Raw genomic sequence first — 27,639 nt, 5'->3', positions numbered from 1 at the left:
CAAGATAGCAAGACAAAGTCTCAAAAAAAAAAAAAAAAAAAAAAAAAGAATATGGAAAGGAAAGGTCATTCTGATGAAGTCTCAGACTCAGATGGAAATAAAGAAGAGGTAAATGGAAACTGGAGGAAAGGTGAGTGATGCTTGCCATAAAGTGGCAAAGCACTAGTGTTTAGTGGCAGGCAAAACTTGTGAGTAATGAAACTGAAATTTGTCAGAAGAAATATCTAAGCAAACAAAGTATTGAAGGAGCGGTTTGATTCTTTTGAAGGTTTATAGGAAAATGAAAGAAAAGAGGAATGATTTAGAGACAGAACTTATAATCAAAAGAGAAGCAGAACTTACAAGATTTGGGAAATTTTTAGCCTTCTCAGTCTGTCCATATTGAACAGATAAGAAAGTGTGTTTGGGAGAGAACACGCGGGTGTGGGTCAGGAGGCCTGTGTGGATCAGGGCTGGGCTCCTCACAAGGACAATGGAAGAGCGACCCTGAAGGTATTTTGTAGATCACTCAGGCTGCACTCTCATCACAGGTCCACGGTGCCAGGGCACTGACGGGAGTACGGTTTCCAAGGTGGGCCCTGGGGACCTTGCGGGCTTGCTGCCCAGCACTCCCTGAAGCCACTGGTTCCCACATTGTGCTGTGGTGCTTTCCTTGGCTGCTCCAACTGTTGCTCAATGGGCCCTGGTGGAGTGGGGAACATGATGTCACCCCTCCAGAGGGTACAGACAGAAAACTCTTCAGCAGCATCCACATGGTGCTCATTCTGCAGGTGCGCAGAGTGCAATAGCTGTGGGACATGGCTGCCTCCACCTACATTTCAAAGTATGTCCCAGAAAGCCTTGGGGTCAGGCAGAGAACCGCCACAGGGGAGGGACACCACAGAATGTCCCCACTAGGGCAATGCCCAGCAGAGCCATGGGGAGGAGGCTAGCCCCAAGATTCCAGGATGGTAGAGCCAGCAGTGTGCAAGGCCACCCTGGGAGAGCCTCAGGCATCAAACTCCAACATGTAAGAGCTGCTGCCTGGGCTGCACCCAGCAAAGCCATGGGGGAAGGGCCACCTGAAGCCCTGGGCCACCCAACCACATCCTAGTATATCTGGAACATGGGCCATGGAGTCAAGGAAGGTTCTCAAGTTTGAAGATTAAATGTTCTTTTCCCTGTTGGGTTTTGGACTCACTTGGAACCACCACCACCAAAACCACCAAAAGCTGAAAGCAAAAAACACAAAATAAACACCTTAACCCTATCCCTCCATTTAATGCAATTCAGGACTCCCACCAAGAAGAATTTCTCCATTTCTCAGCAAAGCTATAGGGCTGGTATTCAAACCCGCCTATAAGCGATGCCATTTCTTTTCCTTAGGTAATTATTTTCCCAGAACTCTTTGAAAAACGATTAAAATATTTTTGACCAAAAAATTAAACACATAAAGGAGACCATCTAGGCCTTTGCAGCATGTACCTCCAAACTCTTCCAGCCTGTACTCATTATCCACTTCCACATTTTTGCATATTTTTTAGAGCAGCATTCCACTTCCTGGTATCAAAAATCTATACGAGTTTGCTAGGGCTACCGTAACAATATACCACAGATAGAGGCCTCAAATAATGGAAATATTCTTTCTCACAGTTCCGGATCCCAGAAGTCCAAGACGAAGGTATCAGCAGAATTGGTTTCTTCTAAGGCCTGGCTCCTTGGCTTGTAAGTGGCCACCCTCTTGTCTGTGCCTCCATGTGGTCTTCGGTCGGCGTCTGGGTCCTCATCTCCTCTCTTTATAAGAACACCAGACAGATTGGATGAGGGCTCACCCATATGACCTCATTTCCCCTTAATTACACCTTTAAAGGCCCCATCTCCAAACACAATCCCATTCTGAGGCACTTGGGGTTAGGACTTCAACATATCTGTTTGGGGGTGGGGGACACAATTCAGCCCATAACACCCGACTTCTGTGCCTCCAAAACTGCTGAGGCAGAAGAAACGATGGGGTGGTTCGCCACGGTCCCTTCAAAGCTTCTGCCCAGAAATGGCACCTGTGACTTCTGCTCCACTTCATTGTTAACAGCAGGTAACATGGTTCACTTCAAAGGGACAGGGAGGTGCTCTCCTACCATGGATTTAAATAGAAGACCTCAAACTATAAAAATCCTAGAAGAAAACCTAGGAAATATCCTTCTCTACATCAGCCTTGCCAAAGAATTTTTGGCTAAGTCTCCAAAAGCAACTGCAACAAAAATAAAAAGTGACAAGTGGGACCTAAGTAAATTATGTTGTAAATCAATAAATGTGATTGACTTATTGAATCAGTAAATGTGTATTTATTGATTATAAATTTTATACACTTTATATCTATAATAAAGAGTGTCTGCATAGCAAAAGAAACCATCAACAGAGTAAACAGACAGCCTACACCACAGGAGAAAATATTCACAAGCTAGGCACCCAACAAAGGTCTAATATCCAAATCTATAAAAAACTTAAACAAATCCACAGGCCAAAAAAAACGCCAAATAACCCCACTACAAAATGGGCAAAAGACATGAAAAGACACTTCTCTAAAGAAGACATACAAGTGGACAACAAGTATATGAAAAAATGCTCATCACCACTAATCATTAGACAAATGCAAATCAAAACCACATGAGATACCATCTCACACTAGACAGAATGGCTGCTATTAAAAAGCCAAAAAACAACAGGCACTGGTGAAACCATGGAGCAAAGGCAAAGCTTACACACTGCTGGTGGGAATGTAAATTAGTTCAGCCACTGTGGAAAGCAGTTTGGAGCTTTCTCAAAGAACAGAGCTAACATTTCACCCAGAAGTACTATTACTGGGTATATAACCAAAGGAATATAGATCATTATACCAAAAAGATGCATGCACTCATATATTCATCGCCACACTATTCTCTATAGGGAAGACATGGAACCAACCTAGGTGTCCATCAATGATTGAGTAGATGAGAAAAATGTGGTATATATACGCTATGGAATACTACATCACCACAGAAAATAATGAAGTCATGTCCTTCTCAGCAACATGGATGCAGCGGGAGGCCATAATCCTACATGAATTAAGACAAGAACGTAATACTAAATACCACATGTTCTCAAGTGGGAGAGTGGGAGCTAAACACTGAGCCCATGTGGTCAAAAACATGGGAAAATTGGACACTGCAGACTACTGGAAGGGGGAGGCTATGGGATGAAAAACTATCTACTGGGTACTAGGCTCACTACCTAGATCCAATATACTCATGTAACAATCCTACACCTGTACCCCCCTCTATCTAAAATAAAAGCCGAAATTTAAAACAATATTGCTAAAAACGCTAAAAAATTTTTCAGCGAGTTGTAATCTTTTTGTTGGTAGAGGGTCTTGCCTCAATGTTTATGGCTGTTGACAGGTCAGAATGATGACTGCTGAAGGTGGGTGTGTGCTGTGGCAATTTTTTAAAATAAAACAACAATGAAGTCTGCTGCATCCATTGACTCTTCCTTTGATGAAAGATTTCCCTGTAGCATGTGACGCTATTTGATAGCATTTTTCCTACAGTAGAACACCTTTCAAAACTGGAGTCAATCCTCCCAAACTCTGCCACTGCTTTATCAACTAAGTTCATGTAATATTCTAAGTCTATGGTTATCATGTGGACAGTGTTCACAGCATCTTCACCACAACTAGTTTCTATCTCAAGAAACCACTTTCTTTGCTCATCTGTAAGAGACAACTCCTCATCAGTTCCAGTTTTCTCATGAGATTGCAGCAATACAGTCACATCTTCAGGTTCCACATCTAATTCTAGTTCTCTTGCTATTTCCATCACATTTGCAGTTACTTCTTCCACTGATGTCTTGAATCCTTCGTCATCCATGAGAATTGGAATCATCTTCTTCCAAACTACTGTTAATGTTGACATTTTGACCTCTTCCTATGAATCCTGAACGTCATGAATGCCATCTAGAATACTGCTTCTTTCCAGAAGATTTCAATTTACTTTGCTTAGGTCCATCAGAGAAACCACTATCTATGGCAATATCAGCCTCCTTGTGTACCTTTATCAGAGTTCTTCGGTAACCAGGTGGATTATCAATGAGCAGGAATATTTTGAAAGGTATAACTACATCTCCCAAGCAGTGGGTCCCAACAGTGAGCTTAAACTATTCTGCAAACCATGCTGTTAACAGAAATGCTGTCATCCAGGCTTTGTTGTTGCAAACAGCACAGACAGAGTAGATTCAGCTTCATTCCTAAGGGCCCTGGTAGTTTTAGAATGGTAAGTGAACACTGGATTCCAATTCTAGTCACCAGCTGAAACGAGGGTCAGCTTGTCCTTTGAAGTTCTGAAGCCAGGCCTTGACTTCTCCTATCCAGCTGTGGGAATCCTAGACGGGAGCTTCTCCCAGTAGAAGGCTGTTTGGTTTACATAAAAATCTGTTGCTTAGTGTAGTGCCACCTTCATCAGTGATCCTAGCTAGATCTTCTGGATAAGTTGCTGCAGCTTCTGCATCAGCACTTGCTGCTTCTCCTTGCACTTTTATGTTATGGAGACAGCTTCTTTCCTTAAACCCCATGAACCAAAATCTGCTAGCTTTAGACTTTTCTTCTGAAGCTTCCTCACCTCTCTCCGTCTTCATAGAATTGAATAGAGGTAGGGTCTTTCTCTGGATTAGGCTTTGGCTTAAGGAAATGTTGTAGATTGGTTAATCTTCTATCTAGACCACTCAAACGTCCTCCAATATTAGCAGTAAGGTGGTTTCACTTTCTTGTCATTTATGGGTTCACCAGGGTGGCATTTGTAATTTCCTTCAAGAGCTTTCCCTTTACATTCACAACTTAGTGACTTGGTACAAGGGGCCCAACTTTTGGCCTATCTCGGCTATAGACATGCCTTCCTCACTATCCTTAGTCATTTCTAGTTTTTGATTTAAAGTGAGGTATGTGCAACTCTTTCTTTCATTTGAACACTGAGTGGCCATTGCAGGTTGTTAAGTGACCAGATTTCAATATTGTTGTGTCTCAGGGAAGAGGGAGGGCCAAGGAAAATGGGAGAGATGGGGGAATGGCTGGTTGGAGGGGCAATCAGACACACAACATTTATCAATGAAGTTTGCTATCTTAGATGGGCACAGTTCATGGAGCTCCAAAGCAGAGACAACTGTAACATCAAAGGTCATCAATCAATCACAGATCACCATAACAGATAGAACAACAATGAAAATGCCTGAAATATCGTGAGAAGATCCAAAATGTGACTCAGAGGCACGCAGCACATGCTGTTGGAAAAATGGCGTCGATGAACTTGCTCGAGGCAGGGTTTCTACACTATCAATTTGCAAATTGTGTTTTTAATATTTGGAAAGCACAAGAGATCACAGCACAATATAACAAGGCATGCCAGGAATTGTTAAACTGCATTGTTAGGGACCAATGACAAGAAAAAATGGTCTTACATGTTCAGTACAAATGCAACCATTATTTTAAAAAATATTCTCCATCCACGATAGGTTGAATCCAGGGATGTGGACCCCCAACTGTACATGATTTTGGCAAATGCATTTGAGTCTCTAGCGACAGAATTCTGTATTTTGTTCTTTCCTATTATTTTAATGACTCATTTTAGCAGAGTTCCTAATATTGCCTCTCTGCAAGTCTATAACCCTTCATAGGCCAATCTTACCCAGGAACCCAGATGCAATACAGGCAAACAAATAAACAAACAAACAAAAAACAAATGGAATCACAATGCAGAAAAGGACCCACTTGGATATAGCTCAAAAATGCAAACTTGGCTGAAGTAGACATTTTTGTAATGCAAAAATGTTGTATTAAAATGTCTATACATACAATGTGATTCCAATAAAAATCATGTGTTATTTCTGAAACATAACACAATAACTGTAATATTTATATGTTGAAGAAAAGCCAAAGCACCTGAAAAGAACAAATTGGATGAGTATGTCTTATCAAATAGTAGGCTGTGTTAGGTATAAATTAATGAATGGAGTAGAATGGACATTTCCAATAGTAACATTTGTATACAGGAATTTGATTAACGTCAACATTGTAGATTAGTGGGAAAGAATGAGTTTTTCCATAAACTGTGCTGGCATAACTGATTATCCAGATGGAAAGAAATGAAATTGCACCTCTACAACATGCTACATAATGACTCCTAAACATTCTACGATGAATGGAGAAGGTAAATTTCCAGGGCCAAGGGAAAGCGACAGGAGTACATGGGTGATTTCTCTAAGGAATGTGACTGCAGTGTACAGATCATTCTCATAGGGTCCCTAAAGGTAAGGACAGTGCCTCAGGCTAATGAGATACTCAGGTAGAAAACTCAGAGGTAAAAAGAAAAACACAGCAACTGAGATCCAAAAAAAAGACAAGACTCAGGAGGAAAATGTTCATAGTAATGATGGCCTAAGGTCTTTGAGGACCAGCATAATTGAGCTCAGAGAGTGATACTGTTCTCTATGCAGCCAGGCTTCAGATAGTCATAGGGAAGGTCTAGCTTCTCATTTCGGGCCACGATTTCCCTTTCCAGGTTGTCCAGATCTGTTTGAAATTGTCTCAGCACAGCTTTGGGCTCAGGGCCTAAGACATATTCTTCTTTCTGATGCTCAAGGGGGTACCTGGGGCAGAAAGAGGATGAATGAGCTCCTAGTTCCAAGACACAGGGACCCAGAATCCAGCCCTGCACCCTGACACCTCCTTTGTAGTCTCAGAGGTCCCCTTTCACCACGTCCACCTGCCACCAGCTCAGAAGCCACATGATGCCCATTTGAACATAGGACTGCCAGACATCAGGGAGTGACCTCATCACTGTGGGCCTTGTCACATCTTCCTTGGTGGTGGGTGAGGGCATCCTCACTGAGCACGGGCCATTAGGGATCAAGGCATACCAGTCAAGCTACAAGAGGAACCTGAATTCACCCTGAACCTTGATGTGTGGACACTAGCCTCCAGCTGTCTCTTCCAGAACCCCCAGTCCAGACACCTGCCCTGACGGATGCAGGCTTTTGTTTATCCACACCTGGCCCTCGTTGATGGCTGCATGCTGGGCAGTGCACGTGAAGATGCACACGGTGAGGAAATGGCACAGGTGAGCCCGAGACTGGAAGGAGGCAGGGAAACCTAGGAGACAAATGAGCCAACTTTACAGTCCACAGCCCCAGAAGGGATATGAAAATAAATCCTCATGTCCTGGGACATCCAAGCCTTAGAATTAATGAGTGTTTAGGCCGGGTGCGGTGGCTCATGCCTGTAATCCCAGCACTTTGGGAGGCTGAGGCAGGCAGATCACGAGGTCAGGAGATAGAGACCATCCTGGCCAACATGGCGAAACCCCATCTCTATTAAAAAAAAATACAAAAAATTAGCTGGGCGTGGTGGTGGGCACCTGCAGTCCCAGCTACTCGGGAGGCTGAGGCAGGAGAATGGCGTGAACCTGGGAGGCAGAGCTTGCAGTGAGCCGAGATCACGCCACTGCACTCCAGCCTGGGCGACAGAGCAAGAAAAAAAAAAAAAAGAATTAACGTGTGTTTATTCATGCATTCAAAAAGTATACAACTGCTATGTACCAGGCACTCTCCAGGCATTGGGAATATGTTGGTATATAAAAGTAACAAAACTTCCTGCCCTCTCAGAATTTAGATTCTAATAGAGAAGAAAGAGCATACATAGAATCATTAAAAATTAAAATTACACATAGTATGTTAGGGATAAGAATAGAAATAAAGCAGCAAAAGGAGGTATGAACAGTCAGAGAGGATCGCTGGTAATTTCATTAAGGGAGCAAGCCTCAATGACAATCATCTGCAAAGCAGGGAGTGCTGTGGTTGGAGCACAGGCTGTGGCATCAGCTCTGGGTACAGTCCTGACCCTGCTGCTGCCCAGCTGCATCCTCTTGGACCTGTTGCTCACTGTTTGTGAGCCTCAACATTTGCCTCTGAAAGTGGGGATAATATTAATTACCTTATACATCAGATGATGATATTTAGCCCCTTAGTACATTATTGCTATGATTATTATGGTAGATTTTGAAGGATGAGGAAATCTGAGAGGCTGTGTGGTGGTCAAATGTTCCCTATTAAAAAATAGTTTAAAATGAGGGAATAATAGGAGACAAAAGGAAAATGGGCAAAACGATTTTAAAAGGGTCCGCACAAAAGAAAACGTCCATGTGGCTATTCAGCCTAGGAAAAGGTGCTCAGATCCACTGGTCATAGAGAGAATGCGAGTTCAACTCACAACATGATAATGCAGCATATTCACCACAACAGCTAAAATGAAAAAGACAGAAAATGCCAAGTATGGTTGGGCGCACTGGCTTACGCCTTTAATCCTAGCACTTTGGGAGGCTGAGATGGGTGGATCACTTGAGGTCAGGAGTTCAAAACCAGCCTGGCCAACGTGGTGAAACCCCATCTCTACTAAAAATACAAAACAATTAGCCAGGCATGGTGGCGGGCACCTGTAATCTCAGCTACTCAGGAAGCTGAGGCAGGAGAATTGGTTGAACCTGGAAGGTGGAGGTTGCAGTGAGCTGAGTTCATGCCACCGCACTCTAGCCTGGGTGACAGGGTGAGTCTCCGTCTCAAAAAACAAAACAAAACAAAACAAAACAAAAAACAAGAACAGAAAAGAAAATGCCAAGTATTTGTGAAGCAACTGTAACTCATACTCTTCTGGAAAAAGTGGAAATTGCTGGAACTACTGAAACTTGTCAGTAACTACTAACAGTGTATATGCACATAACCTATGATCTACCAATTCCACTTCTAAGTATATACCCAACAGAAATGCACATACAACAGTGTTCATAGCTGCACTGACGTTGTTAGCCTCCAACTGGAAACAACCTAAATGTCCATCAATAGCAGAAAAAAAAATAAATTGTGCCATATTTACATAATGGGATACTTTACAAAATGAAAATGAAGAACTGTCTGCAACAATGTAGGTAAATCTTAAACATATTGCTTAGAAAATGAAATCAGGCACAGGTGAGTAAGTGCTTTTATTTGCATTTATGTGAAATTAAAAAGTAACCTACACTGTTAGAAATCAGGACAGTGGTTACCGTTGGATCCAAAAGACTAGGAGAAAATACAAGGAGCTTCCTGGAAAGCTGGTAATACTGTGTTGCTCGATATGAGTGCTAATCACATAAGTTTGTAACCTTAGGAAAAACATATCAAGTTGTACACTTAGATTTACACAAGTTTTCTGTAAGTTTGTTTTATTTCAGTGAAATCTGTCTCTGACACCCAAAGTAATTAAGAACACATAAGTGAGGGTGGTTCCAAGATGGCCGAATAGGAACAGCTCCAGCCTCCAGCTACCAGCGTGAGTGACACAGAAGGTGGGTGATTTCTGCCTTTTCAACTGAGGTACCGGGTTCATCTCACTGGTGCGTGTCAGACAGTGGGTGCACGACAGTGGGTGCAGCCCACTGAGCGAGAGACGAAGCAGGGTGAGGCATTGCCTCACTTGGGAAACACAAGGGGGAAGGGAATTCCCTTTCCTAGACAAAGGAAACCATGACACACAACACCTGGAAAATCGGGTCACTCCTACCCTAATACTGCGCTTTACCAAGGGTCTTAGCAAATGGCACACCAAGAGATTATATACCGCGCCTGGCTCAGAAGGTCCCACACCCACGGAGCCTCCCTCATTGCTAGCACAGCAGTGTGAAATCTAACTGCAAGGTGGTAGCGAGGTTGGGGGAGGGGCGCCTGCCATTGCTGAGGCTTGAGTAGGTAAACAAAGCGGCTGCAAAGCTAGAACTGGGTGGAGCCCACCACAGCTCAAGGAGGCCTGCCTGCCTCTGTAGACTCCACCTCTAGGGGCAGGGCATAGCCAAACAAAAGGCAGCAGAAACCTCTGCAGATTTAAATGTCCCTGTCTGACAGCTTTGAAGAGAGGAGTGGTTCTCCCAGCACGGAGTTTGAGACCTGAGAACGGACAGACTGTCTGCTCAAGTGGGTCCCTGACCCCGGAATAGCCTAACTGGGAGACACCCTCACTAGGGGCAGACTGACACCTCACACCTCACGCGGCCGGGTACCCCTCTAAGACGAAGCTTCCAGAGGATCAATCAGGTAGCAACATTTGCTGCTCAGCAATATTCACTCTTCTGCAGCCTCTACTGCTGATACCCAGGCAAACAGGGTCTGGAGTGGACCTCCAGCAAACTCCAACAGACCTGCAGCTGAAGGTCCTGACTGTTAGAAGGAAAACTAACAAACAGAAAGGACATCCACACCAAAAACCCATCTGTACGTCACCATCATCAAAGACCAAAGATAGATAAAACCACAAAGATGGGGAAAAAACAGAGCAGAAAAGCTGAAAATTCTAAAAATCAGAGCACCTCTCCCCCTCCAAAGGAACGCAGCTTTTCACCAGCAAAGGAACAAAGCTGGATGGAGAATGACTTTGACAAGTTGAGAGAAGAAGTCTTCAGACGATCAAACTGCTTCGAGCTAAAGCAGGAAGTTCGAACCCATTGCAAAGAAGCTAAAAACCTTGAAAAAAGATTAGACGAATGGCTAACTAGAATAACCAATGTAGAGAAGTCCTTAAACGACCTGATAGAGCTGAAAACCATGGCACGAGAACTACATGACAAACGCACAAGCTTCAGTAACCGATTCGATCAGCTGGAAGAAAGGGTATCAGTGATTGAAGATCAAATGAATGAAATGAAGCAAGAAGAGAAGTTTAAAGAAAAAAGAGTAAAAAGAAACGAACAAAGCCTCAAAGAAATATGGGATTATGTGAAAACACCAAATCTGCGTCTGATTGGTGTACCTGAAAGTGACGGGGAGAATGGTACCAACTTGGAAAACACTCTTCAGGATATTATCCAGGAGAACCTCCCCAACCTAGCAAGGCAGGCCAACATTCAAATTCAGGAAATACAGAGAACACCACAAAGATACTCCTCGAGAAGAGAAACTCCAAGACACATAATTGTCAGATTCACCAAAGTTGAAATGAAGGAAAAAAATGTTAAGGGCAGCCAGACAGAAAGGTTGGATTACCCACAAAGAGAAGGCCATCAGACTAACAACAGATCTCTCGGCAGAAACTCTACAAGCCAGAAGACAGTGGGGGACAATATTCAACATTCTTAAAAAAAAGAATTTTCAACCCAGAATTTCATATCCAGCCAAACTAAGTTTCATAAGTGAAGGACAAATAAAATCCTTTACAGACAAGTAAATGCTGAGAGATTTTGTCACCACCAGGCCTGCCCTGCAAGAGCTCCTGAAGGAAGCACTAAACATGGAGAGGAACAACCGGTACTAGCCATTGCAAAACATGCCAAAATGTAAGACCATTGATGTTAGGAAGAAACTGCATCCACCAACGAGCAAAATAACCAGCTAACATCATAATGACAGGATCAAGTTCACACATAACAATATTAACCTTAAATGTAAATGGGCTAAATGCTCCAATTAAAAGACACAGACTGGCCGGGCGCGGTGGCTCAAGCCTGTAATCCCAGCACTTTGGGAGGCCGAGACGGGCGGATCACAAGGTCAGCAGATCAAGACCATCCTGGCTAACACGGTGAACCCCCTCTCTACTAAAAAAATACAAAAAATTAGCTGGGCGTGGTGGCGGGCACCTGTAGTCCCAGCTATTCTGGAGGCTGAGCCAGGAGCATGGCATGAACCTGGGAGGCGGAGCTTGCAGTGAGCCGAGATCACGCCACTGCACTCCAGACTGGGCGACAGAGCAAGACTTCTTCTCAAAAAAAAAAAAAAGACACAGACTGGCAAATTGGATAAAGAGTCAAGACCCATCAGTGTGCTGTATTCAGGAGACCCATTTCATGTACACAGACACACATAGGCTCAAAATAAAGAGAATTAGGAAGATCTACCAAGCAAATGGAAAACAAAAAAAAGGAAGGGGTTGCAATCCTAGTCTCTGATAAAACAGACTTTAAACCAACAAAGATCAAAAGAGACAAAGAAGGCCATTACATAATGGTAAAGGGATCAATTCAACAAGATGAGCTAACTGTCCTAAATATATATGCACCCAATACAGGAGCACTCAGATTCATAAAGCAAGTCCTTAGAGACCTAAAAAGAGACTTAGACTCCCACACAATAATAATGGGTGACTTTAACATCCCAATATCAACATTAGATAGATCAACGAGACAGAAAGTTAACAAGGATATCCAGGAATTGGGAACTCAGCTTTGCACCAAGCGGATCTAATAGACATCTACAGAGCTCTCCACTCCAAAACAACAGAATATACATTCTTCTCAGCACCACATCTCACTTATTCCAAAATTGACCACATAGTTGGAAGTAAAGCATTCCTCAGCAAATGTAAAAGAACAGAAATTATTACAAACTGTCTCTCAGACCACAGTGCAATCAAACTAGAACTCAGGATTAAGAAACTGAATCAAAACCGCACAAATACATGGAAACTGAAGAACTTGCTCCTGAATGACTACTGGGCACATAACAAAATGAAGGCAGAAATAAAGATGGTCTTTGAAACCAATGAGAACAAAGACACAACATACCAGAATCTCTGGGACACATTTAAAGCAGTGTGTAGAGGGAAATTTATATAGCACTAAATACCCACAAGAGAAAGTGGGAAAGATCTAAAATTAACACCCTAACATCACAATTAAAAGAACTAGAGAAGCAAGAGCAAACGCATTCAAAAGCTAAAAGAAGGCAAGAAATAACTAAGATCAGAGCAGAACTGAAGGAGATAGAGACACAAAAAAAACCCTTCAAAAAATCAATGAATCCAGGAGTTGGTTTTTTGAAAAGATCAACAAAATTGATAGACCGCTAGCAAGACTAATAAAGAAGAAAAGAGAGAAGAATCAAATAGATGCAATAAAAAATGATAAAGGGGATATCACTACCAACCCCACAGAAATACAAACTACCATCAGAGAATACTATAAACACCTCTACGCAAATAAACCAGAAAACCTAGAAGAATTGGATAAATTCCTGGACACATACACTCTCCCAAGACTAAACCATGAAGAAGTTGAATACCTGAATAGACCAATAACAGGCTCTGAAATTGAGGCAATAATTAATAGCCTACCAACCAAAAAAAGTCCAGGACTAGATGAATCCACAGTCGAATTCTACCAAAGGTACAAGGAGGAGCTGGTACCATTCCTCCTGAAACTACTACAATCAATAGAAAAAGAGGGAATCCTCCCTACCTCATTTTGAGGGCAACATCATCCTGATACTAAAGCCTGGCAGAGACACAACAAAAAAAAGAGAATTTTAGACCAATATCCCTGATGAACATCTATGCAAAAATCCTCAATAAAATACTGGCAAACAATTCAGCGGCACATCAAAAAGCTTATCCACCATGATCAAGTAGGCTTCATCCCTGGGATGCAAGGCTGGTTCAATATACACAAATCAATAAACGTAATCCAGCATATAAATAGAACCAAAGACAAAAACCACATGATTATCTCAACGGATGCAGAAAAGGCCTTTGACTAAATTCAACAGCCCTTCATGCTAAAAATTCTCAATAAATTCGGTATTGATAGAACGTATCTGAAAATAATAAGAGCTATTTATGACAAACCCACAGCCAATATCATACTGAATGGACAAAAACTAGAAGCATTCCCTTTGAGAACCGGCACAAGACAGGGATGTCCTCTCTCACCACTCCTATTCAACATAGTGTTGGAAGTTCTGGCCAGGACAAACAGGCAGGAGAAAGAAATAAATAAAGTGTATTCAATTAGGAAAAGAGGAAGTCAAATTGTCCCTATTTGCAGATGACATGATTGTATGTTTAGAAAACCCCATCGTCTCAGCCCAAAATCTCCTTAAGCTGATAAGCAACTTCAGCAGTCTTGTCTCAGCCCAAAATCTCCTTAAGCTGATAAGCAACTTCAGCAAAGTCTCAGGATACAAAATCAATGTGCAAAAATCACAAGCATTCTTATACACCAATAACAGACAAACAGAGAGCCAAATCATGAGTGAACTCCCATTCACAATTGCTTCAAAGGGAATAAAATACCTAGGAATCCAACTTACAAGGGATGTGAAGGACTTCTTCAAGGAGAACTACAAACCACTGCTCAAGGAAATAAAAGAGGACACAAACAAATGGAAGAACATTCCATGCTTATGGACAGGAAGAATCAATATTGTGAAAATGGCCATACTGCCCAAGGTAATTTATAGATTCAATGCCATCCCCGTTAAGCTACCAATGACTTTCTTCACAGACTTGGAGAAAACTAAAGTTCATATGGAACCAAAAAAGAGCCCGCATTTCCAAGTCAATCCTAAGCCAAAAGAACAAAGCTGGAGGCATCACGCTACCTGACTTCAAACTATACTACAAGGCTACAGTAACCAAAACAGCATGATACTGGTACCAAAACAGAGATATAGACCAATGGAACAGAACAGAGCCCTCGGAAATAATACCACACATCTACAACCATCTGATCTTTGACAAACCTGACAAAAACAAGAAATGGGAAAAGGATTCCCTATTTAATAAGTGGTGTTGGGAAAACTGGCTAGCCATAAGTAGAAAGCTGAAACTGGAACCCTTCCTTACACCTTATACAAAAATTAATTCAAGACGGATTAGAGACTAATGTTAGACCTAAAACCATAAAAACCCTAGAAGAAAACCTAGGCAATACCATTCAGGCCACAGGCATGGGCCAGGACTCTATGTCTAAAATACCAAAAGCAATGGCAACAAAAGCCAAAATGGACAAATGGGATCTAATTAAACTAAAGAGCTTCTGCACAGCAAAAGAAACCACCATCAGAGTGAACAAGCAACCTACAGAATGGGAGAAAATTTTTGCAATCTATGCATCTGACAAAGGGCTAATATTCAGAATCTGCAAAGAACTCAAATTTACAAGAAAAAAACAACCCCATCAAAAAGTGGGCAAAGGATATGAACAGACACTTCTCAAAAGAAGACATTTATGCAGCCAACAGACACATGAAAAAATGCTCATCATCACTGACCATCAGAGAAATGCAAATCAAAACCACAATGCGATACCATCTCACACCAGTTAGAATGGCAATCATTAAAAAGTCAGGAAACAACAGGTGCTGGAGCGGATGTGGAGAAATAGAACACTTTTACACTGTTGGTGGGACTGTAAACTAGTTCAACTATTGTGGAAGACAGTGTGGTGATTCTTCAAGGATTTAGAACTAGAAATACCATTTGACCCAGCCATCCCATTACTGGGTATATACCCAAAGGATTATAAATCATGCTGCTGTAAAGACACATGCACATTTATGTTTATTGAAGCACTATTCACAATAGCAAAGACTTGGAACCAACCCAAATGTCCATCAATGACAGACTGGATTAAGAAAATGTGGCACATATACACCATGGAATACTGTGCAGCCATAAAAAAGGATGAGCTCATGTCCTTTGTAGGGACACAGATGCAGCTGGAAACCATCATTCTCAGCAAACTATCGCAAGAACAGAAATCCAAACACCGCATGTTCTCACTCATAGATGGGAATTGAACAATGAGAACATTTGGACACAAGAAGTGGAACATCACACACCAGGGCCTGTTGTGGGTGCAGGGAAGGGGAGGGATTGCATTAGGAGATATACCTAATGTAAATGATGAGTTAATGGGTGTAGCACACCAACATGGCACATGTATACCTACGTAACAAACCTGCACGTTGTGCACATGTACCCTAGAACATAACATAAAGTATAATAAATTAAAAAAAAAAGAATACAAAAGCATGCCTCCTATTCCCAGGAGGTTTTAGGCAGTGGTTTTAGGTATCTGGATTATAAAGTAGAGAAATAGAGAGGTCCTAGACTCATGTCAAAGACAGTAAGGAAACTGGAAATCAGCTATTCCATTCCACTCAATTTACGTGTGAGATTTGCCTCAGAGAATTTAATGACTTCCACCATGTGGCAGGGCCTGGGCTCTGCTATTCCACATGCTTATTGGGGAGGTAGTTTTTGTAGAGTGGGGCATATGATAGCAATCATCTTACGCCGACTGTACTACCCACACTTCAACAATGTCACGTTCATTATTTATTTGGTCTCAAAAATCTGAATGTGTGTGTGTGTGTGGTGGGGGCATGTATTACATCCATTTTAGATATAAGGAAACCAGAACTCAGAGATTAAATAGCTTGCTCAAGGTCACTTAGTCAAAAAGAGGACCATCCTAGTCCTTAAAAGAAAAATTTTAAATCTCAATAAACAACACTCATTCCTAGTTGAAAATGAACAATGTAGAGAAAGATAAGTCCTGTAGAACCCGCATGAACCAAGACCCCTCAAGTGATAAGTGAGAAATATTAGCCACTTTGCTCTTTACTATTCAAAACACTGATCCTTGCCGTTATAGACTGGAAGGTCTACCTTATTAATCATATGTATATTGTAGTGGCTTATATTGGTTTGTATTTTAGATGATAGACACAAAGGAAAGAAATCTGAGTAAAATATAGTAAAATTGGGTAGCAATTTTTCATTTAAAGGATCATCACCTAAGTGCTACCATTTGAAATCCCATGCAATTTTGTAATTCATGTGTCAGGACTGTGCCATTACTGTTACCTAGATTTCATTGGAATTGCTGGTTTCACAGATACTTTCTAAGTGTCTTTGATATCATTTACTTCCTTCTTCTACCCCTATCAATGGAAGCTGAGAGACGTACATACGTATTTGCTTTCAAATTTCCTCGAATAAGTCTGACATGCATGCTCTGTTAAATGTTCCTTTTAAATGACAGTATTTGTTTAGTAAAATATTACAGTAAAATAAAAATAATTGTTCCATGGTTAAATACATTTGGATTGAATATAGCAGGGATGAAAAAACCACTTGGCTGATGCAGGGACAACTTGCCAGCCATAGGCAGAAGATTGAAACTGATCTCTTCCTTATACCATATACAAAAATTTACTCAAGACAAATTAAAGACTTAAATGTAAAATCCCAAACTATAACAACCCTGGAAGATAACCTAGGCAATACCATTCTGGACATAGGAATGGGCAAAGATTTCATGATGAAGACACCAAAGCAATTGCAACAAAAGTAAAAATTGACAAACAGGATCTAATTAAACTAAAGAGCCTCTGCATGGCAAAAGAAACTATTAATAGAGTGAACAGACAACCTACAGAATGGGAGAAAATTTTTGCAAACTACGCATCTGACAAAGATCTAATGCCTAGCATCTACAAGGAACTTAAATTTATAAGTAAAAAGCAACCCCATTAAAAAGTGGGCAAAGGACATGAACAGACACTTTTCAAAATAAGACAAAACATGCAGCCAACAATCATATGAAAAAAAGCTCAACATCAATGATCATTAGAGTAATGCAAATTGAAACTACAATGAGATACCATCTCACACCAGTCAGAATGGCTATTATTAAAAAGTCAAAAAATAACAGATGGTGGCAAGGTTGTGGACAAAAAAAGAAAGCTTATACACTGTTGGTGGGAGTGTAAATCAGTTCAACCACTGTGGAAGACAGTGCAGCAATTCCTCAAAGACCTAACAAAAGAAATACCATTTGATCCAGCAACCCCATTGCTGGGTATATACCCAAAGGAATATAAATCTTTCCATCATAAAGACACACGCATGCCTATGTTCACTGCAGCTCTATTCACAATAGCAAAGACATGGAATCATCCTAAATGCATATCAATGGTAGACTGAATAAAGAAAATGTGGTACAGATACACCACGGACTACTATGCAGCCATAAAAAAGAACAAGATCGTGTCCTTTGCAGGAACATGAATGGAGATGGAGGCCACAATCCTTAGCAAACTAATGCAGGAACAAAAAAAACAAATACTTATAAGTGGGAGCTAAATGACAAGAACACATGGACACATAGAGGGGAACAACAGACACTGGGGCCTACAGTAAGGAAGAGGGTGGGAGGAGGGAGAGGATCAGGAAAAATAACTAATGGGTGCTAGGCTTAATACCTGGGTGACAAAATCATCTGTACAACAAACCCCTGTGACAAAAGTTTACCTATATAACAAACCTGCATATGTACCCCTGAACTTAAAATGAAAGTTAAATTTCATCACATTGCTTTTTCCTCAGGTGATGAGAGAATGGTGAGGTAAAAAGAGTATTAAATATGGCACAAGAGAAATGAGGAATGAGAGGTTAAAGCTTATATGTAAATATGTATTGTACATTCTCTAATGTGGCTATTTCATGGGGAGATGAGAGCCAAGGAGAGAAATAATGTTCTTTTGGGGCACGGGTTGCCTAAAAGAAAGAACCTAGAAAACTCGAGAAAGTGGCTGGGCGCGGTGGCACATGCCTGTAACTTCTAGCACTTGGGAGGCCAAGGCGGGTGGATCACGAGGTCAGGAGTTCCAGACCAGCCTGGCCAAGATGGTGAAACCCCATCTCTACTAAAAATATAAAAATTACAGGCGGATGCCTGTAATCCCAGCTACTCGGAAGGCTGAGGCAGAAGAATCGCTTGAACCCGGGTGGTGGAGGTTGCAGTGAGCCAAGATCACGCCATGCCACTCTAGCCTGGGCAACAGAGCAAGACTCTATCTCAGTAATAAATAAAAATAATAAAATTTAAAAAAATCTGGAGAAAATTTGGTTCTTGAAGGACCCAAAGGGTGGGGTGGGATAGGTAGGGTGGTATAGCCCCAGGTCCTCCAGGGCGAGACTCCCCTTTAAGGCAGGGGGTTTATTGATATGGGTATCCCCAGGGCCTGGCCAGTGGGTGTTTGCATTTTTCCACAGAGGCAAAGGGTGGGACTCAAGGTGTTGCTCTGAAGGATGAAGGGAGAGGAGCTGAAGGATGACTTGAAACAATCCCGGCTGGCCCATGTGTGCGAGAGAGAGGAAAACAAACCTGGGAAGGGCCCAAGAAGGGCTAGTTCTTCTGCATCAATAAAAATGCAGTGGGCAGGGACAAAAGGTAGCAACTAGATCCTAGGGAAGGGGCTGACCCAAAGAAACTGACCCAAGCGTCAGGGCATTGAGTTCAGGTTGAAGCCAAAGCATATACAGCTGGCCCTGCACTGCCGTGGGGGTGCAGCAGGCCTGGGCCCTTCATGTGTGCTGGACAGTAGCAGGCAGGAGGCGAAGGGAGGGAAAGCCAAGGTGGGTCACTCTGGGCTTTGGAAGGGAAAATCTCCCTGTTTGCATCTTTAGGTAAAAAGCAAACGTGAAGTGAGAACATGAGCTCCAGCAGGGACTGGCAGACCCTCTCATGGCTGTGGCTCCAGCCTTGTTGGGCCCGAGGATATGGCAGCTCAGGGGCATCTGTGACTGGGGTGGGGTGGGGGTAGGGGTTGATGGCCAGGGTCTCCAAGGAGGACAGTCCTCAGGTCTCTAGAACTGTCCTGAGTCTGGGGAGGTGGGAATGGGATGTAGATGCTTTCCTGGGTGGAGGGAGGGGGGTGTGATGAGAGGCTGGGGTCCTGTCCCCAGAAGGGCAGCACTGGGAAGGGTCCCTGGCAGAGTCTCCTAGGAGCTCCAGTCTCTGAGACAGATCTTACCTCAGTCCTGGTCCTGGCCCAGCCCCACCTCCATGATCTCCTGATACCAGGCCTGCAGCTCAGCATCCACCCTCACCATATCATCCCTTTGGTAGAAGAGGTGGACGATCTCCACACACCTGCCCAGGGGAGAAGGCGCCTGAGCCTCAGAGAGCAGGAGGCCCGGCTTCTGACCTGTCCTCCTCTTTCTGTGACATCTGCCCAATGCTTTCAGTGTATCTGGAGAGACCTCACAAGACATGCCTTCAGGACATCCCCAACCCTCTAAACACATTAGTGTCTCGTGGAAGGAGATGTGGGTCCTTAGTTCCAGGAATTCCCACAGTTGCTGCCATGCTTCCTCACAAAATCCTGTTTTGTCCCAGACCTCTGTCTCCCCCGACAGCTCCCCTCACCTCCTCTCTCTGCCCCATCCCAGTCTCCTCATTTTCAGAACCACCCACTGTGTCCTCACTCTTCCTCATCTCTCCCCATGATTGAGTTCTCTGCTCCTCCTGTCTGGACCTTCTCATTTTCACTTTGCTTTTTGCCCCATGCTGGCCTCAGGCCAGAGCTCCCCTCCTCCCCACCATGCCCCACTTCTCAGCTCCCCCTCACCCACCGGGCAATAATCTCCCAGGGCCTAAAGCATCATGGTCATGGAGAGCATGTGGGAGTCCCAGCAGGCCATGGGCAGCCAGGTCATCAGGACGACAGAGGGAGCAGCAGGTCAGCTGAGCCGCTGCCCGATGGAACAACTGCACATGGCCCCCTCCACCTGTGCTCACTGCCTGGGACAAGAGAGATGACAGGTCTTGAGGGATGGAAGCACAGCTGGAGAATGAGGACATACTATAAAGGGGGTTCACAGATGGGGTTTTCATATTTAAAGTCATGGCTATAAAAGGGATAGGGCTCAGGGGCTTAAGGTTCAGGACGTTCACACAGGTTGGTCTGGGAGATCTTGAAGCTGGCAGGACAGAGATTGTTGGATGATTAGGTGGCCTCGTGCCCCATTCCCTTCTTATCTTAGCAAATATTCCACCTTCTGAGATACGTTGGGGTCAGGTCCAGGTGTTGGTTTCCATGATGTTGTAGATATGGGGGATCAGGAGCTGGCAAGGAGGAGATTGGAGGGGTGGTTGGTGGAGACCATGCTTGGCTCTTTCCTGGTAGGGCCCGTCACATAGCACGGAGTCTTCTCCTCTCGATGCTTTCCTCACTGCTGCTGCCTTGACAGGCTGGTCTCCTGCTGCCCTGACACTCACGCTCCCGCTCGCTCGAGCTCTCCGACTTCCCTGTGCGTCGTGCCCTGGAGTCAGACTGACCTGGATTTGAGTCCATGCTCACCTCTAGCTTTGATATTGGCAATGTAATAAACTCTCTGAATGTTGATCTCCTTATCTGTCAGTGGGAGGTGATAACCAGGTCTCTTATTTCAGGCACTGTGGTGATGTTTATGTCCATGATGTAGAGAGAGCATTTTTAGCACAGTGCCTCAGGTACACAAGTCCTCAAATAGCAGCTGTCATCATTACCTCTATTATTTCCACCTTGAGTACAGGTGCCCTTTAAGAATCAGCCCCTCAACTTTTGATTTTTTTTTATACCTCCTCTATCATTCACACCCTTAGAGCTTAAACTAGCCTCTGCTTATTTTCAAAGCTGTTCCTCCAATCTCTGATCATCCCACTCTTATTGTTTATATTGAAGTGGTGTTGAGTATGGTGCCTTCAGTCAGAATTCGTGGAGCAAAGCCAAGCTATTCTCACCAAATCTTCCCTGGCCCCAGTTAGATACTATCAGGTTTCCTCTTTCCTGCTTTTCTTTGACCCTTAAAAAAGGGGTCCCTGATTCTCACATTCATTTCTTTTATTCCTAACCTATTTGGGGCCAAACATGGTGGCTCACACCTATAATCTCAGTACTTTGGGAGGCCAAGGCAGAGGATCACTTGAGGCCAGAAGTTCGAGACCAGCCTAGGCAACACAGCAAGCCTCTGTCCCTAATTAAAGTTAAAAATTAGCCGGGTACATAGGTGTAGTGCTGTATGCCTATAGACTAAGCTACTCAGGAGACTGAGGCAGGAGGATCCCTTGAGCCCAGGAAACTGAAGCTGCAGTGAGCTGTGATTGTGCCACTGCACTCCAGCCTAGGTGATAGAGCAATACCCTGTCTCTAAAAATACAAAAAAAGAACTATTTTGTCTTCATTTTCAACTGGTTCATATGCAGGGTTTATGCTGTTGGCATCTATCTAAGGTCTTTAATGCCAGACACACGGGACCGGCCCAAAGAATACTCTTGAGGCAAAGATATCAAAGCAGCTCGCATTGGCTTGAACCTGGAAAACTCCATGGAAAGATGGTGAATGTCACAGAAAACCCAAAGTCCAGATGAGGTGGGCAGATACCCAAGGAAAGCAACTAATAATAACAACATGGAGTGAGTTGGCTGAAGGTAAAAAAAATAAATAAAAAATAACAACAACATACCCAAGGATAAACAATAACAACATATTGCTACATAGTAATAGGAAGAACTCACACATCTCTCCAACTCATCCTGAGTCACGCTGTCTGTCCTGTCGTTTAATCCCTTAACAACCTCACAATGTAAATTCTGTTATCTCCATTCAGAGATGAGGACCCTGAAACATACACCTGTTAAGGACTGAGGACTCGGACTCCAACAGTCTGAGTCCACAGCCTGCACAGGTAACTTATATTTGCAGGCTTAGCCCTCCTCTGTGTCTTGACAACAACTCAGCTGTCTGCCATGGGAGGAAATGGTTATGTGAGGGAGACGGATGTACAGGGGGCTGAACTAGTGAAGAGGGATTCTGAGGTGTGAGGGTGGCCTTAACCTATTCAACCTGGGCATCGGATGGTGAGGCAAAGACAGCATGAAGGCAATCAAATCTAAGATTCCATATTACTGCCTGTCTTATCTATGTTCTCTCAGACCCAGAGGCACCACAACTAGTAACAGCCAGATTTGGGGGTGGAAGTGGTGACCAGCAGCAGAAACACAATCCAGCTGTCCTGCCTGCCAGGCGCTCACTTGCATCTCTTGCCAACTCTTCGAACTCCATGCGTCTAAAACAGAACACCTCATCTTTGTCCCCCAAACTGCCTCCCTCTCCTGACTTTACTGTTTCTGACAACTGCTCTGGTTCATAAGCTTGTATCATTTTGCTCCCTTTTTCTATATATAAAATGTCATAAAGATTTTGAAAACATGTTTAAGCAAGCCTAAGTTTTATTATGCTGCTTTCTGCCTGGCAATAGATACTAGACTCACTGTTTTATAAAATGTCAGTATTTCTAGGGAAGTACAACACGCCCCCTGTAGGCTCCTAGGTGATAAGGAGCTTACATCTCCAACAGAAGTTCTCCATTCCATCTTGGACACAGGCATGCTGCAGCTACTCTTCCCCCATCACCACGTATTTGATTTTTCTCTTCCATCCACCTGTCACTGCCATGCTAATGTCTTTATCTACCTCTCTCCTTGGTCAGGTATGAGAAACCCGCTGGGCTGCTCGCCTTGCCCTTTGGTCTTCTACCTAAAGACTCCCCACTAGTGGTGGAACATTCTCCATAGATACTATAGTGATTACAGCTATTTCTCTTCATCTCAAACTCTGTTTCCAGATTGTGTTAGTCTGTTCTGCATCACTACAAGGGATTATCTGAGACTGGATAATTTACTAAGAAAAGAGGTTTAAGTGCCTCCTGGTTCTGCAGGCTGTATAGGAAGCATGTTGGCATCTGCTTAGCTTCTAGTGAGGCTTCAGGAAACTTTCAATCATGGTGGAGGGTGAAGGGGGAGTACAGCAGGCATGTCACATGGAGAGAGGGAGCAGGAGAGCAGGAGCAAGAGAGGGGAGGCGCCATACTCTTTTAAACAACCAGATCTTGTGTGAACTCAGAGTGAGAACTCACTCGTTATTGGGAGGACAGCATGAAGCCATGATCCAAACACCTTCCACCAGGCCCCACATCCAACATTAGGGATTACACTTCAACAAGAGAACTGGAGGGACAAACATCCAAACCCTATCACAGATACTGTTTTCTGTTTTTTTCTCATATGTACTGCCTGTCTTTCATGATAAATGATAAATCTCCCAGTGCAGACGCAACACTTTTGCTTATTATTTTTGTTTTCCTACTCTACTCGAGACCTATTGCTAGAGAATTTCAGAGAACCACCCTACAACATGTACTGGATAAATGCTAAGTGACTTGACCTAATGGGATACCTGGGATCTCTTTAATATTTCTAACAACTGCCTGTGAGTCTATAATTAGTTTACATTAAATTAATTTAGACATTAAAAGTACAATCATAAGGCTGAAGGCCCTGGCTCAATTATCTGTCTCCTCCTCTTGCCTCCATTTACAAATTGCCATGAAGATTCTTTGCTGCAATATCATACGGATGTTTGTGAAATTTCAAGCAGCTCTGTTTACATGTTGTCCCAGGTGCCTTAGATTTCTTAAAAACTAGGCAGCTGTTGGGTTGTTGCTTTGGGACATGGAGAGTGGTAGAGCTTGTACCTTGAAGACAGGGCGCAAACGTGGGAGGCACATTATGGTGACGACAGCAATGACTTCAGCTACCAGATGAGTGTTCAGCAAATAGTATCGGAGCTTGTGCAGTTGGAATCTGAGTTTCAGATCCAGGATTTGGCCAGGAGCCAGGCAAGCAGAGGATCTGAGGGCAGGAACAGTATTGGGGTGGGAGAGCTGAAGCTGGGAGGCGGGAGCCAGAAAGAGGAAGAATTAAGCATTTATTCACCTCTCCCCCATATGGATGACGCTATGCTGGTGTTCTGGGGGAAACATATGGCTAATGTAAGATTATTGCCTTCCAAGTAGTAGGAAGAATGAAGACCCCTCCAACCTGCCTCTCACTATCTGTGGTACCCTGTGAATGCAATGATAGGTTAAGTGCAGGAGAGAACGGTAGAAAGAAGCCAAGTAAGGTTAACGGCGCTTTGGGAGAAATGTCATGAGGGTCTGAGTCAGGACAGTAGAATGAGAAGGAGAAGCTGGATGTATGAGAACTGACAATTCCTGTCCACTCACTGTGTGAACAATAGGAGTGAAAAAAAATCATAAAAACCAAAAGGAGAAAACATGTTTAAGAGGGAATATTCAGTAGATTCAAAGGTCACAAAGAGGTTGAGTAGCCTCAGGATGAGAACAAAGAGATGCCGTTATGACTCTCAGAAGGTAGTTCCAGGTGAGGAAGGTCAGGAAAAGACAGCAAGCAATCACTGGGTGACTGTACACAAGGTAGACCCGCTGAGTGGGGGTAGCTTTGGGAGCCAAAAGCCAGGAGGCTGGGTCCCTGGGAGCAGAGGTTAAAATGAACAGAGCAAAGAGTTGGCGGGGAGGTCCAGGGCCCTCACCTGGATGACCATGGGTAGCAGGTTCCCAGAAGGCTCCATCTTCACCATGACGAGGGCTGCAGCCTGGTACTGCTTCCCTCTTTGGATCACATTGGCTGGAATTCCATCCAGCAGGATGAAGTTAGCCTGAAACAGGGACCTGTTCTGTGGAAAGGAAGAGTGCATGGATGGTTAGAGTTCAAAGACTACACCTGGAGGGACAGGGCAAAGGGCAAGACACTTACACTCAATCTAGCTTCTTGCCATCATCCTCTATCAGTACCAGTGTTCTAGTGGCAGAGCTGAAGGAAGCATCCAGAGCATCAGGTCCAAGTCCTCTCATTTCACGGTGAGGAAAGAGGCCCAATGAGGGGAATCTTCTCCAGGGGCATGCAGCTTTTTCGTGATGAAGGGAGTTTTAGGACCAGTCCTGTCCAATCCACACATACTAAGCTCTCCTCTTGCCAAAGTGTCCAGGCTTCTTTCTTCTTTACATCCCATTGTCTGCTACCCAGTATGACTGTAACCAGCCTTGTGATTTTTTCCTTACATACTTAATCATCTCCAACACAGGACCCTGTACCAAGGTGCAGTGGGTTACTGCAGCCTCCCTTCCTCTGATTCCTATTTGGTCTCTTCCCTTCACCACCTCTCCTTGCCACAGTCAAGGAGAGAACCATGGAGGGTAGGAGGTGACATCTGGAGTTCTTTCTCCAAGTGTACCCAAAGCTCGTCCACCCCAGAGGCCAGCACCAGCCTGGAGGGCAGACAGGTGGAGCAGTACTAAAATATTAACAGGACTGAAATAAGTGGAGGGAAATATCATGACATGAACCGAAAGAGTCAACATTGTAATGATGTTCGTTCTCCTCCAATTGATCTACATATTTAGTATAATACCAATCAAAATCTGGCAAGTTTTTCTTGGAAGCTGACAAAGTAATTCTGTAATTTATATAAAAATGCAAAAGACCAAGAATAGCCAAGACAACCTTGAGGAAACAGGACAAACCCGCAGGACCTGTACTACCTGGTATCAGGACTGATTGTAAAATTACAGTAATTAAGATAGAGTGGTATTTTCTCAAGGGTAGAGAAACAGACCAATGGAAAAGAATGAAACATCCAGAAAAAGACTCCCACCTAGACAATTGCTTCACTCATGACAAAGCTGGTGCTCCAGTGCCATGAAGAAAGGATGACCTTGTCAAATGGTGCTGGATCAACTGCATATCCATATAGAAAAATGAATCTTGACCCCTGCCTCAAATCATACATAGCAATCAGTTGCAGAATATTTATAGTTCTAAATTGAAAAGCAAAATAATACAGCTTCTAGAAAAAAAAAAAAAAAAACTTGGGAGAATATCTTCATGGCATTGGAGGCAGGCAGATTCCTTAACAAGATATAAAAACACTAGCCACGAAGGAAAAAAATGGATAAATTGAGTTACATTAAAATTAAGAACTTCATCAAAACCACCATTAAAAAGTAGAATAAGGCGGGGCATGGTGGCTCATGCCTGTAATCCCAGCACTTTGGAAAGCCGAGGTGGGCGGGACCAGCCTGACCAACATGGTGAAATCCCATCTCTACCAAAAATACAAAAATCAGCCGGGTGTGGTGGCCCGCACCTGTAATTCCAGCTACTTGGGAAGCTGAGACATGAGAATCGCTTGAACCCAGGAGATAGAGGTTGCAGTAAGCTGAGATCACGCCACTGCACTCCAGCCTAGGTGACAGAGCAAGACTCCATCTCAAAAAAAAAAGAAAAAAGAAAGTATGGCTGGGTGCAGTGGCTCATGCTTGTAATCCCAACACTTTGGGAGGCTGAGGCAGACGGATCATTTGAGGTCAGGAGTTCGAGACCAGCCTGGCCAACATGGTGAAAACCAATCTCTGCTGAAAATACAAAAAAATTAGCTGGACGAGGTGGCACACGCCTGTAATCCCAGCTACTGGGGAGGCTGAAGCAGGAAAAATTGCTTGAATTCGGGAGGCGGAGGTTGCAGTGAGCCGAGATCACACCACTGTACTCCAGCCTGGGTGACAGAGTGAGACTCTGTCTCAAAAAAAAAAAAAAAAAGAGGAAAGAAAGTAAACAACAAGTCACAGAATGGGATGGTATATTTGCAACGTATTTATCCAACAAAGGGAAAATTAACTGGAAAAAGACAGTCCGATTAATCAATATGCAAACATCTGAAGGGATATTACATAAAGAAAGATATCCTAATAGCTAGTGAGTATGTAAAAATGCCCAACTTCATTAGCCATCAGGGAAATGCAAATTTCGACTGGCATCATTAAGTGTTGCTGAGGATGTGAATGAAATGGAATATTCACACATTACTGGTAGGCATAGGCATTGGCACAATTGCTTTGGAAAACTGTCTTGACAACGTATCTTAAAACTGAGTATGTGCATCACCTACAATCCAACAATCTTATTCCTAGGTATAATCAACAGAAAAGTGTACATGTGTGTCCCAAAACCCCTGTTTGAGAATGTCCAGAGCAGCACAATTTGTAACAGTTCCCAACTAAAAATAAAAGCAATCGGTCAAGAATGGAATGACTAAATAGAATGTGTGTACCTGTAGAGCGTGACACTCAAGAGTAGTGGTTCTCTACCT

General features: G+C 43.3%; 2 protein-coding genes across 4 annotated transcripts in view; both read right to left on the bottom strand.

Moving 5' to 3' along the window:
* Positions 1 to 9: 9 nt before the first annotated feature.
* Positions 10 to 25,218, bottom strand: LOC116271033 (arachidonate 12-lipoxygenase, 12S-type-like). The gene is made up of 2 exons (XM_031657452.1): positions 25,024 to 25,218; positions 10 to 1,773 (listed from the first exon to the last, which is right to left on the bottom strand). Exons 1-2 carry the CDS (start codon positions 25,186 to 25,188, stop codon positions 1,627 to 1,629), a joined length of 312 nt encoding a protein of 103 aa, XP_031513312.1. The 5' UTR covers positions 25,189 to 25,218; the 3' UTR covers positions 10 to 1,626.
* Positions 25,219 to 25,287: 69 nt separating this feature from the next.
* Positions 25,288 to 27,639, bottom strand: part of GOSR1 (golgi SNAP receptor complex member 1) — a 55,293-nt gene continuing 52,941 nt past the window's right edge. For all 3 annotated transcript variants that reach the window (XM_021928894.2, XM_021928896.2, XM_021928895.2), the window contains one exon: positions 25,288 to 25,656. In XM_021928894.2, coding sequence (XP_021784586.1) covers positions 25,493 to 25,656 — 164 coding nt within the window. In that variant the 3' untranslated portion in view covers positions 25,288 to 25,492. The remainder of the gene's footprint in view (positions 25,657 to 27,639) is intronic.

The sequence above is a fragment of the Papio anubis genome, chromosome 17 (genome assembly GCF_008728515.1).
Source record: "Papio anubis isolate 15944 chromosome 17, Panubis1.0, whole genome shotgun sequence".
NCBI lineage: Eukaryota > Metazoa > Chordata > Mammalia > Primates > Cercopithecidae > Papio > Papio anubis.
This window is presented reverse-complemented; position numbering and strand designations above follow the sequence as displayed.

Excerpts from the sequence above, each read along its gene's own strand:
- LOC116271033 (XM_031657452.1), bottom strand. The coding sequence starts at position 25,188 with ATGCACTCTTCCTTTCCACAGAACAGGTCCCTGTTTCAGGCTAACTTC. Across the intron at positions 1,774-25,023 it reads TGCTACCCATGGTCATCCAG|AGAGGAGATGAGGACCCAGA; the intron begins GTGAGGGCCCTG and ends GTTCTTATAAAG.